Source organism: Hibiscus syriacus, unplaced genomic scaffold (assembly GCF_006381635.1).
Source record: "Hibiscus syriacus cultivar Baekdansim isolate YM2019G1 unplaced genomic scaffold, ASM638163v2 tig00110622_pilon, whole genome shotgun sequence".
In the NCBI taxonomy this organism is placed as follows: domain Eukaryota; kingdom Viridiplantae; phylum Streptophyta; class Magnoliopsida; order Malvales; family Malvaceae; genus Hibiscus; species Hibiscus syriacus.
This window is the reverse complement of record NW_024062803.1, coordinates 104,479-117,964: the sequence shown is the minus strand read 5'-3', so window position 1 is coordinate 117,964 and position 13,486 is coordinate 104,479. Positions and strand designations below refer to the sequence as shown.

Below are 13,486 nucleotides of genomic sequence, written 5' to 3'. Positions count from 1 at the left end.
TGAATGATCTTGGTGAAGCGAAGAAGATTCTAGGCATGAAGATATCAAGGGATAAGAAATTGGGGAGGCTTTGTCTGTCTCAGAAAGAATATCTTAGGAAGGTACTAAAACGTTTTGGCATGAATGAGAAGTCAAAACTGGTTAGTACACCTCTTGCTCCTTATTTCAAGCTCGGTGCATCCATGTCACCTAAGGATGATACAGAACGGGAATACATGTCAAAGATTTCGTATGCAAGTGTTGTTGGTAGCTTGATGTATGCAATAGTGTGTACAAGACCCGATATTTCACAGGTAGTTGAGGTTGTGAGTATATATATGCATGATCCTGGAAAGGAGCATTGGCAAGTTGTTAAATGGATTATGCGGTATATTCTGAACACCGTAGATGTTGTTTTGGTCTTTTAGCAGGACAAACAAGATGATCAGTGTGTAGTTGGGTATTGTGATTCAGACTATGCAGGTGATTTGGACAAGCATCGATCAACTACTGGTTATGTGTTTACATTTACAAAGGCACCAGTCAGTTGAAAGTCCACCTTACAGTCAACAGTGGCTTTGTCTATTACAGAGGCAGAGTATATGGCAGTTACAGAGACTGTGAAGGAGGCAATTTGGCTTCATGGGTTGCTTGGTGAATTGAGAATAGAACAGAAGCACATCAAAGTGCATTGTGACAGTCATAGTGATATTCATTTAGCAAAGAACCATATTTACCATGCAAGGACGAAGCACATCGATGTTCGATATCACTTTGTACGAGAGATTCTAGAAGAAGATGGAGTCATAATCCAGAAGATTCGGACCACTGAGAATCCTGCTGATATGTTGACAAAAGTGGATTAAAACTACTTGTCTTGGTATAGTTGTTATTAATTATTGTTCTATTAAAATTAAAATTACTTGTCTTGTTAGTTCTATCTAAGGAAAGTGGATTTTAAAAGGGATCATTGTGACCCCTCATCTTTCTTAGAAATCTACCTTGGGGTGATTTTTAGTACAATCGTTTTCACACTAGTCACCTAGATAATAGGTTTCAAGGTGAATTTGTTATTATTGGTGAAAATTAATACGAATTCCACAACAATATCCACCTAGAATACATGAACATCATAAACCTAGAAAACGATTAAAACTAAATGAAAATATATGTACAAAAAAGGGAAGAATGATGGATGTAAAAACAAAATATAATGAAAAGGACGACGAGATAACCGACGGTGGTGGTGGAAAAGATAACTGACGGCACTGATCATCAAGTAGCCGAGTCCTAGGTTAGTGAGATAGGTAGGGGAGGTGTACAAAATTTGAGAAGGTAGGGGAAGGAGTGAGTGTACATGGAATGATTCATCTAATGAAGCAGATGGAAAGAAAAAAGGACGAGGGGATGGACGTTACATTTACAGCCCGTTTGGTTCACGGTATAATGCATTCCTTCCAGGAATGTTTTTTTCCCAGATAGATATACCCACGTTTGGATGGGGGCATATTACCAAATACCGGTTAAAAACTAATACCAACAGTAAATTTTGTCCTGTTTTCCGGGGAATGTCTATCCCTTATCTTCCTTAGGTATTTTATAATTCCCGTCCCTGTTGTCTAAAATAACCTTCTGCCTTTGTTTTGTTTGATTCTGTGAAATTCCCACCGTGGTCGCTCCTCATCCTTGATTCTGTGGAAAGCTGAAAACAATCAAACAAGGATGTAAGTTTACATATCTACTTTTTCTTTGTTTAATCTTTAATTTCTTTGATGTTTCTTCTATGTTTCATCTTCCCCAATTTCTGTTTATTTTCTGATTATCATTCAATCTTGTTCCTGGGTTTCCCCTTTATTGATGATCAATTGTTTTGCTCTTTGGTTTTTCTTTTGACTTGTTTATCTTCATCCTTAGTTGATTTGTTGGTCTGGGTTTTGTTTCTTGCTTGAAGCTTGTTGTTATTTTGCTTGAACTTAAGTTATAATTGATGGTTTACATATCTTTTATCTTTTATCTTTTATGAAATTTTCTACTATAATTTTTTTATCTTTTATTTTGAAATAAAAGAAAATCAGTCTTGCTAAAAGTTCATTGTCCATAGTTCATACGTGATACCTTGCTAACAATAATAATAACAAATCGGAAACAAGGTGAAAAAGAAATAAAGATACAAAGAGAAGTGCAAGTGTAAGCCTGAGATTTAAGGTCTGCACAATCTATAGCTTAAACTACAGTCTTAATCTAAATGAGCAAAGTATCATTTAGAGAGTGCATAAATACTTCTGGACTGCTTCAAATCTCTCTGACATCAAAATTTAAGGCGATCTGGTCCGAAAGACATGTAACATTGCCCCTCCATATTAGTTCATCAACCCCCTCATCCCTTCTCTTTTGGCAAACTCCCAATTATCATAAAAATGAATATAGAAACATGAAATTTATATGAGTACTGCTAGAACAACATTCAATGGTTCAATAACTTACAAAGACATCCTTTTCCTTGGTTCCTTCATCCAAAGTCCTTGAAAAGAACCTATACAAAAATGAAGGTTAATGTCAATTAAACAAACCCGAGGCTGAAGCAGAAGTTATTTACCCGACTTTGTTTGGTTGAGTTTACTTGAACACATGGGAGTTATCTAAAAGATGTCTGCCATTTACTTTTCCCTGTAAAGCATTTTAAACTTGGTAAGTTAATTGTACAATGTCATTCCATATCAAGAGAAAGAAGAACCATATTGAAGGCAAGGGCCTTGGTGTGTTCATGAATTTTATTGTCTTATTTCTTGTCAAGAATATCATAGAAAACCTTTGGTTTTCTGTAATCTGTGATGCACAATGCCTAGAACCATAAATGTACTTTCAGACGTTATCGACCGGAATATATATAGGATTATTATCTGAGACACATCGATAAAAGTTCTTGACAAACGACCTACCTGCATTGCAAGAGCTATGTGCATTAAAGTGGGTTCTGACCATGGCTTCCCTATGAATTGAAGGCCAATTGGCAAACCAGCTTTATCATAGCCAACCTATGTAAGCATGGAGGATTTGATATCAGTAGACGGTAAACAACAACATAAAAACTTCTATGATTAGTAGTGGTAAGTTAATTACGGGAACGGTGATCGCAGGTAGTCCCAGAACATTTTCGGCGAATAATTTTAGTTGAAATGACAGTAATATGGTCAGCTTCTTTTGTCATGAATATTTAGACATGAATGCATACTTGAAAATGTGTTGGAATTTCATTACCTCCGTTTATGTAGTCAAGTTCACTAGTTTTTAGAGCAGCTTTGGATATGGGGTATGTTGTCATACTGTTTTGAAAAGGAACTGGGTAAATATAAGGAATGCAAAGTTTAAGTTAAAGGCTGGAGGTGAAAAAAGTACAAAAAAAAGTAAAAGACAGAAGAACAGATGCAAGCTGTGGCGGTGAAAAAGAATCTACCCTGTTGTTGGAGTGACTATGACTTCTGCCTTGGTGAATATTTTGTTATGAATCTGCATATGGCGGTACCTGCACATTCGTGGTCAAGCACCTTAGTTTAAACCATTTCACGATAAGTGGAGAGGACTGATTTTAATATAAAATTGTTGATTGGAAAAATTAGGTTGTAGCAGATTTTGGCGATACATTTCTTTTTGGTTTGAGTAAATTTGTCATTTCCGAAGCAAAGTGTAGTGTGGAACCAACGTTTTTTTCTTTTTCATTGCGTCAGTTTTGGTTGTTTTTTCCAAAGCAATTGGTTTTATTAAATGCTTTCAAAATAGGTGGGGCTCTTGGTTTTTGTTTCCCAGATTATTAAGTTTTGGTGGTCTGCGCATGGTTCTTCCTTTCTATGTAGTGGATGCTCATTTTTCTTGGAGGATATGAGTAGGGTGCACATGGGGCGCACGGTTATGTCCACTTTGAGGGACTTTCAATATGTGTTTTGCGTTGATACATAGGACATCTGGTTTCCTGTTTGCACATGCCCGTTATCTCGTTTGGTCCACTCAAATACAAAGTGCTTGTTTTCTTCTTAATATGGCTGTAAATCAGGGTCGGTTATGGTTGAGCATACCGATATGTTCCTTTACGGTATTTTCCGTGTCAATGTTTCCATCTCCGGTGATGGGTGGGAAGATGTTGTTGATAGTGGATTCTGCCATGTGGTCTTTGTCCATGGTAGTTGTGGTATGTTGGTGCTGTAATTACTGGGTTTGTTGGTTTTTTCAGTGGAGTGGTTGATTGGTTGGGTATTGTTGGTTTTTTCAGAATGTATTATCTAGAAGGTTGGTGCCTTCAAATAGAGCTTAGTGTTGGATTGCTGATTGCTTCTTGTATCTTGTTTGGTAGCGAGATCCTCATCAAGGCCTCTCTTTGGTTGTTCGCTCGAGAGCTTTTGAATATACTTCTGCTGCCTCTGTTCGTTTTTGGTAACTCTGTATGCGTAGACGTTGTCGAGGGAGCCTGTTCGGTTGGATCTGTTATGTTGTTTTTTAGTTTTTGTACGATTATATGCAGCATATGGCTGCAGTTTCTTGTTCATTTTGGTCGGTAGTGATAGTTGCTTTTAAATTGTTTTTTTAGGTGATGGTGATCTTTGTTGGTCTGGCTTTCGTTTCTTGTCTGTTTTGTGTGTTTTGTTCTCTTATGTAGTGCTCTTTTCCTCCAACTAGTTTAGGAAGGTTTTTAATGAGGCTCATAAGTTGTACGTTCTCTTGATTTTAATAATCAGAAGTAATTTAGAGAACATCATCTTATAGAAACCTAAAAGAAGCTCATTCTTTTTACAGAAGAATGCAATAAAGATAAATATAAATTTCCAGTTTCTAGAAATTGTATAATATAAATTTTATTACAATTTTCTAGGCTTGAGAGTTAGCTTATCTTTGGTGATCGACTGATCTTACTTTCACGAGTTTTCTGCAAATAAGAATCACTTTTTTTCTTTACATGCTTGAATTCTTGATGCTTGAAATAGAAATTTGGTGGTTACATTACTGGTTTTTGCTTGATCCCATTCGATTTTATCTTTTCTAATCTCATGTTAAATTAGTTTTCATTTATTTTTAATGTGATGACACACAATTGTTCTTGTTCAATATTATTATGTTCTAATATTAAAATGTTTGTTCATAATAACAGTTATGGCTCGTTTACCGATGCGAAAGAAGATGCATATCGCCACAATTCTTATTTTACAACTACAAATGATGGAGATTGTGTGTCATATGCTTATGGTTATTTCAGTTATTCTTAGAAAATATAAAAATAGACCTAAAATAAGTTATGCACATGAAAGACTTCATAGACATAATATTAGATCACTTAATTTACATAAAATTATATTTGAAAGTGATAGACAAAGTGTTGATAATTGTCGAATGGATAGGAGAGCATTTCTCAAATTGTGTCACTTATTACAAAGTCAATGTGGGTTAAAAGAGAGTCGATCTATGTCTATAGAAGAAATGGTTATTACTTTCCTTCATATTATATCCCACCATATTAAGATTAGAGTTCTAAAACGCCAAACAGTAAGATCTGGTGAAACAATTAGTAGAGTTCTCCATACAGTGTTAGCTTCAGTCTTGAAACTGCATCCGATTCTTTTTAGAAAACCAGAACCGATACAAGATAATTCAACAGATGATAGATGGAAATGGTTTAAGGTATTGTATCATAATTCTGAACTTTCTTTTAAGTTAATTAGTAATACTTAATACATAAATGGATAGTAAAAATGTAATTTAACTTTATTTGATGAATATAGGGATGTTTGGGTGCTCTAGATGGAACGTATATTAAGGTCAATGTAGCTGCAATCGATAAACCTAGATACAGGACAAGAAAAAATGAAATTGCGACAAATGTACTTGGTGTTTGCACACCAAACATGCAATTCATTTATGTTTTACCTGGGTGGGAAGGTTCTGCAGCTGATGGTAGAATACTCAGAGATGCCATTAGTAGAAGAAATGGTTTAAATGTTCCACAAGGTAAATTATTAGGTCATATATATATATATATATATATATATATATATATATATATATATAAGAATGTAAAATTCTTACAAGTTTTGTATATTAATTTACTTTTTAAATTAAAATAATATAGGGTGTTACTACTTATGTGATGCTGGATACACGAATGGAGAGGGATTTCTTGCACCATATAGAGGTCAAAGATACCACTTGAATGATTGGAGAGAAGGACACCAACCTACCACCCCTCAAGAATATTTCAACATGAAACATTCTCAAGCTAGGAATTGCATTGAGAGATGCTTTGGCATATTGAAAGCGAGATGGGCAATTTTAAGGGAAAAATCATTTTATCCAGTGAAAACACAATGTAGACTCATTTCAGCTTGTTGTATTCTCCATAATTTCATAAGATCTGAGATGCCAATCGATCCTATTGAATCTGACTATACTGAAGATAGTAGGCATGTTGAAGAGATTATTGAAGTAGAAATGATCAGACATTGTGAGCCAAGCAGTGCTTGGACTGAGTGGAGAGACAAATTAGCAGAAGATATGTTTACTAGTTGGTTGGCGTCACGTACTTTAGGATAGATGTTATTTTATGTTATGTATGACTTTCACCTTCTATTTTATCTAATGTTAGTGGTCATTACTTTCATGTATTTGACATCTTTATATTTTATGGCATAAACTTTATTAAATTTTCTGTATTTCTCTTCTATAAAATTCAAATTTTATTTGTTATGGACATTCATTACTTATGTCATTCACTACAGTTGATTTATATTATGTTACTATTTTAAATTTCATTTATGATTAGTATTGACAATGATGACATGTTTTATGTTATGTTATACATTTTTTATATACATCTTCTTAGATTGTTTCGAAGAGAAATATGTCAAAATCAAATATGGAATCTCAAAGGGGGGAAAAACCACCGACATCTAGAAAGGTTAAGTCTTTAGTAACTAAAAGGACATGGACTAAAGAGGAGGATGCTGCACTTGTTGAATGTTTACACATTTTGGCTGAAGACCCACATTGGAAAGCTGATAATGGAACATTTAGATCAGGTTATCTATCTAATCTTGAAAAGATGTTAGAAATCAAGCTTCCAACATCACAAATTAGGGCCCATCCTCATATTGAATCTAGAGTGAAGCTACTCAAAAGACAATACAATGCTTTATCTGAAATGTTGAATATTGGAAGTGGATTCGGTTGGAATGAAGAAGAAAAATGTTTAACTGCACCAAAGGATGTGTTTGATGATTGGGTTAGAGTAAGTATTTTAATTGAATTTATCTCATTTCTATACTCTTTGTTATCTACTTAGCTTTGTAAGATTTATTAAATTTGTGATTTTATTATATTGTAGAGTCATCCAACTGTTGCTGGATTGAGAAACAAGTCATTTCCATTCTTTGATGACTTTGTTCATATATTTGGAAAAGAAAGAGCTACAGGAATAGCAGCAGAGACAGCATCTGATGCAATGGAACATATTGATGTTGAAGACAATGCATTTATAGATGCATTACTTGAAGAAGAGGGAGTAAGAGATTCTGAATCAAGAGAGGATGTTGGTGCTTCAACTTGCCAAACATCTGATGCTACTGCCTCTACCCCTACAAAGAAAAAAGTAGCTAGCAAGAAAAGGTCTCGAAGTGATGATGGGTTAACTGAGCTTGTACAGGAGATAAGTAAGTTCGGTGCTGCATACCGAGAAACTGCCAAAGAAATTAAGGATATTATTGCTTTATTGAAAAAGGAGGCAGAAGGAAATGATCGAAGAATGTCGATTTTCAATGAAATCATGAAATTGAAGGACTGTCCACTGATGAAATGCTTACTGCAGGAGAGTATATTAGCAAAGATGCGCACAAGGTAGATTTCTTCTTTTCTTTGCCAAAAGAATTCAAGCAAGATTATGTGATTAAGCAATTGGTTGAATGCCGTCAATTTAGACCATCATTTTAACTGTCGTCCTTCTACAATTATGTCGATCTCTTTTTGATTATGATTTTAGAATATGGTCCCAACTTTTTTGTGTAGCTTAGCCAAGTATATGTCAATATTTTGACTTGAAGAATTTTGTGTGTATATAATATAGCCAACATATATGATTACGTTTAAAATGTCATGGCAATTATCTTTTGTAAGTCTGAACATTGTATAATCTTTTGATGGTTAATGTTATACTTCTTTTTGTTATGTAGTATATGAGTTGCAAGTAATGTTCTAGTTTTCGAATATGTTAATTACTTTTGATAGTTTTTGTTATGTAGTAAAAACCTTGTCTTTGATAGTTAAGAGTTATCGCTTTCTTGTGTGTCGCAACTTATCGGTAGTGAATATTGGAAGTCTTTGATAGATGGTGTTACATAGACAAGTAGAGCAGCGTACTGGATCAGCCACTGAAATACGACTTCGTATATACTGTATATTCAGATACGAGGATGAATAGATAGCATCTATGGAAGAATTTAGAGAACTAAATATGCCCGGGTATATATTGAATATGAATATTTCAAGGAAAATGGAGAAGAATAACATAACAACAGCACAACCAGTAAACAGAACTACTATGGCTTTTCTTCATTGATGCAACATACCGACCTTTTAGAAGAACTGCATAAAGTAATGATTAAGAGGGGAGGATGTTGAGGAAGGGCCAAATAATGTATGAAAGTCTAAAGGGCTATCATTGATAAACAAAGCTGTGAAAATTTCAGATAGATATACAAGTTGCTTGAAACATCACCCACGAAAATCTTAATTCTCCATGTTTACCCAAACTTTGTTTCCCAACTTTGAAAGAGGCTGATTGATCGCCATGTGCCCATGAAAGAAATAAATGCTGGCTTATGTTTTGCTGCATTTCCAAAAAATCAAATTCAAGTTAGGGTGCCATTGTGCAAATATGGTCCAAGTATGTTTAAATTGTCTATGGAAATGCATGCAGCTAATATACATCTGCAGCACATGTATTGAATGAAAATACTACTGCACCGTGCAAATCTAAGTGCCATCATAAGAACATAGCTCTGATAATATGCTTAATGAGTCGACAAGCCATAAGCTTCAACTATAATTTTTCAAACACTATAACGGGAAATCATTAGAAGCTCCTATAATCTTTCTACTTCAACAAATTTTCGGAAACTTACCGAACTCCATCTACCTCATCTTTTAATACCAGAGTTTTACATTCACTAAGCTCAAAGAACTAGCATCACATACATTCAAAAGTTTCCACCTTTGTACTTGATACACATGAAATATTGGTTCTCACCACCTTAACCCCGCAAGATTGACTACCAACATAGTTGGACTCTTCGAAAGACATACAAACTAGAAGCATAGAACATATAAATGCATTGTTGCAAATAATAATAATATAGGCCTTGTTCAATATAATGTGTTGATCGAGAAGTTAACTAAAGCTAAAAACAAACAAAATAAATCTAGTTAACTTTGTCTAGAATGTACCTTCTTCGCTTAGTATATTGGGTTGATCAACCCAAAGTTGGTGAAGTGCACCCAGATCACCGAAACTGCAAATCAAGGAAACATAACAATTACAAAGCCATGACTTAAAGAATGTTGTAAAGTAATTCCCTTCTTTTAGGAAGTTAAATAAATTTATTTTAACAAACCAAGAATCAAGTGAACAAAAACTCATATCTTCATGTGGGAAAGGATAAATAACAGAATAAGCACAAAATAAGTGGAAATAAGCTCTTGATATTTTATTGCATGGAATTAGGATTATGAACTTTCATTACACTGTATTTGTCATCTTGTTCAACCGAATAAATTCATGTGAACACTTTTATATAATCATAATTCCTCAAAATAAAGATACAAAGTTTAAACTTTAATTTACATTTGTATTCTTACTTAAGTATTATCTCATTTATTACATAACAAAAACTCATTTTAATATATTTTTACATAAATTATGTAAAATTTAATATTAATTAAAATTAAAATAATACATGATATATTTAAATACTCAAGTAATATATTATTAAAAATAGAATTTTTTTATAAATAATTTTTATTTAAATATTTAGAATTTCATTTGTTAAAAAAACATAGAACAAAGACAATTTAGTAAAATATACATTTCAGTAATCTTTTATTCCTTCAACCAAACACTATAATCTTACATTCCTGTCAAACTAACCAAACACAGTAATGTAACATTCCCAGTAATCCTATTCCCAGGTAATCTTTTATTCCCACTGGTAATCTTACATTCCGTGAACCAAACGCACCCTTAATACTCACCAGCGTTATTGTAATTATTGAATAATTATAAGATAATATTTGTTATAAAAAATTAATTATTGGTGAAGCATATTATTTATAGTATAGGAACTAATTTTTTTAAAAAAAATTAAAATGAAAAAAAATCACAAATTGGAACGGACTTGAGAAAAAAATACTTGTATTTGATATGTAAGATGTGCTGAGGTCTGAGGATGCTATTAATTAGAGCAGACTTCAGAGAAACTGCCTTTTGATGAAGAGAATATTACAAATTACAGTCGGCCAATTACCAAACCCCATGGCCATGGGGATTTCATGTTCCTAATCAAGCTTCTACATGATGATTTTATCCATTAACACAAGCAGAAAAACTTACTCTCCTACCGGAAAAACTAGGCAAAACAAAAGGGTAAAAGACATCGTATTAAAAAAAACATAACATTTCGACATGTGCTTCATATTACAGCATAACTAAGGGGAAAACAAACAAGTTTGTGAGCAAATTATACGATTACAAAAGAGAAACAATTCAAAAGATGTCACTGAGAGTAGGAAGCTTGATCTCTCCTTTCTTAGAAAGAGGGATAGTAAAGTTCCCTAAGATAGGAAGATCAATGGTAAGATCAACTCCCAATTCATAGTCCATATCCCAATCTCCACCAATATCCTTTGCCAAGCTCACCAGTATGTTATACGGCACCTTCATCGGCAAGTCCAACATCGTCGTGTCGTTAGCTTTCAACGACCCCGGGTCGGGTATCTTCCCGGATGCAATCTCTCTGTTTCCAACACATAATCAATAACCCATAAATTTAAAATACTTAAAGAAAGAAGAAAAAGGCATCGAACAAACCTTCCGGCGCTTTTGAAAGTGTAGAAGATCTCACAAATGGGGATTGAATGGCTGTAGGGGTTGTTCACAGAGACTTTAGCCTCGTACTCGATGTTCTGGCGGCTCACGTGTTTCAGATCAACGTCGGTAACATCGGCCTCCGGCTTCTTGACGTTGGCCAAATTCTCGACCACGAAGTTCTTAGCTTTGTCCACCAACTGCGACATTCCGTACCAAGCGAAGTAGAATTTGATGAGGGATTTAAGATTGTCTAAAGAAGTAATTAGTGTAAGATCATGTTGCTGTTTTGTTTTATTTTTATAGGGGTGGAGGAGGCATCTGGGTTCATGCCACGTGTAAGAATTGCTGGATCAGTTTGCTGGAAACACGTACATAAGATTAGAAACAAAAAGCCGTGTACAGTCGGTGTGTTTTCCGTGTAATGAGTTTTTCTTTTACTTTCTTTACACATGTCACGCATTTTGTGAGAGGCCACTTTCAATAGAGATAAGCATGAAAAATAAATATTTAAATTATATATTCCATTTATACTAGATGTTTAAATTTTTAAATTAAAGTAGATATTCTGTGTTTCTTTTATTAGTATTTAATGTATTTAAAGGTTTATTATTATTTATAAGTTATCTTATCAACTATAGTTAAAAAATAAGTTAAATAAAAATCATTTAACATATTATTTTAATTTTTTATTAATATTATTTTTAAATTAAAAGAACGCTAATTTTAAATTTCCCTTAAAAGTATAAATTTTAAAAAAAAATTAATTTCAAAATCTCCAAATGTCAGATCTCATTGAAGAGGTGTATTTCCCGAAAAATCACCGATGATTGGTATATTTATCGATCTAACACCGATCAGATTATATTTTTTGATCTAACACCCGTAGCAGTAAAGCATGTCCCTGTCCCGTGCTATATGATGATTTGGCACCACGTGGAGTATAGCGCGCCTCCTGTACCGCGCTATACGCTGACATGGGTTACACGTGTGTATAACGCCCCCTGATCCGTGCTATATGCCACGTAGGGGTATAGTGCGGATCAGGGGCCGCGCTATACCCATAATTACCCCTATACCCCCAACGCTTCACACCCCCAATCCTCCCTATAAATACCCCCATCCTCAATCACTTTCATCACACCAAATTCTCTCAAATTCTCTCAAATACTCTCTCTGTTTAAGGTATATTTTATAATATTTTTAATATTATGTATTTAATTTATTTATTTTATTATTTTATTTTATTTAATATTTTACTAATATAATTCTTTTTCAGATATATAATGAAAGGCAGTCTACTTCGCTTAGATGGAAATCATATATATCTCGACACTTTGCTGATACGGTAACATTTTAACGTTTTAATTTAATTTAAATTATTAGTAATAATTAGTTGATTTATTTAATGCATGATTATTAGATTAAGAATTAATTTTTATAATTATTTATTTTTAGGAGAATGACCGTGTATTAGATCATTTTATTAGGAATCTTAAGTTAGTGATACCTAGCCGTGTCTTGTCGTATTTAGTATAGGCTAGATTTGGTTACATAGGTAGATATCAGGGTCACTGTAAGATAGAACCAGACCTTATTTTTTGTCTTATTAGTGCGGTGGAGGCCGGAGACCCACACATTCCATCTTCCGTGCGGAGAGTGCACGATCACGCTTGAGGACGTTTCTATACACCTGGGGCTTCCGGTGGATGGAGATGTGATATCAGGGATAACTTCCGGTTCTTGGACTACTTTGTGTCTGGATAATCTAGGACGTGTCCCGGAAAGTTTTATCGGAGGTAAGATACCGTTAAATTGGTTAGATGCCAATTTTCGGGAGTTGAGCGTAGACGCCTTTGAGGATGAGGTTAATATGTATGCACGTGCATGCATATTGCAATTGATAGGAGGGTTGCTGATGCCGGACAAATCGCGCAACCTAGTTCACTGCATGTGGTTGCGACATCTTAGTAACTTTCGTCTCGCCGGATCATTCAGTTGGGGCTCGGCAGTTTTTGCTTTGTTGTACAGGGAGATGTTTGGAGCCACTGACTACAGGCGTAATGCTATCGGCAGATGTCTCGTACTGTTGCAGTCTTGGGCATGGTATCGATTGCCCTTTTTATGTCCCGTTGTGAAGAACTCATTCGTATTTCCACTACTTCTAAGGTAATTATAAAACTGATTTTGTATATTAATAATTTTATACAGCATATAATAATTTTTTTCCTTGAATAGGTGGTCTACTGATAGGAAAAATCATCAGGAGCTACCTGATGATTTAGAAAATATTAGGGTGCTAATCGATCAGAAGGCTGACACACATGTATGAATTTTAATGTTTAAAAATCGATTTTAGATTATAGTTATATAATTAGATTATTATTTTGATAA

At 34.2% G+C, this 13,486-nt stretch overlaps 2 protein-coding genes across 2 annotated transcripts; one reads left to right on the top strand and one right to left on the bottom strand.

The window, feature by feature from the left end:
* The first annotated feature begins 6,874 nt into the window (after nt 1-6,874).
* On the top strand, nt 6,875-7,855 carry LOC120136305 (uncharacterized protein At2g29880-like). The gene is made up of 2 exons (XM_039152375.1): nt 6,875-7,246; nt 7,343-7,855. Exons 1-2 carry the CDS (start codon nt 6,875-6,877, stop codon nt 7,853-7,855), a joined length of 885 nt encoding a protein of 294 aa, XP_039008306.1.
* A 2,913-nt stretch (nt 7,856-10,768) lies between these two features.
* LOC120136315 (late embryogenesis abundant protein Lea14-A-like) lies at nt 10,769-11,373 on the bottom strand. The gene is made up of 2 exons (XM_039152380.1): nt 11,096-11,373; nt 10,769-11,021 (listed from the first exon to the last, which is right to left on the bottom strand). The coding sequence occupies exons 1-2, from the start codon at nt 11,299-11,301 to the stop codon at nt 10,772-10,774; spliced, it is 456 nt and encodes a 151-aa protein (XP_039008311.1). The 5' UTR covers nt 11,302-11,373; the 3' UTR covers nt 10,769-10,771.
* Between the last annotated feature and the right edge of the window lie 2,113 nt (nt 11,374-13,486).

Bases quoted from the DNA above. Each gene is read 5' to 3' on its own strand.
- LOC120136305 (XM_039152375.1), top strand. From the start codon at position 6,875: ATGGAATCTCAAAGGGGGGAAAAACCACCGACATCTAGAAAGGTTAAG. The intron at 7,247-7,342 runs GTAAGTATTTTA...ATTATATTGTAG, and splicing joins TGTTTGATGATTGGGTTAGA to AGTCATCCAACTGTTGCTGG.
- LOC120136315 (XM_039152380.1), bottom strand. From the start codon at position 11,301: ATGTCGCAGTTGGTGGACAAAGCTAAGAACTTCGTGGTCGAGAATTTG. The intron at 11,022-11,095 runs GTTTGTTCGATG...TGTTGGAAACAG, and splicing joins ACTTTCAAAAGCGCCGGAAG to AGAGATTGCATCCGGGAAGA.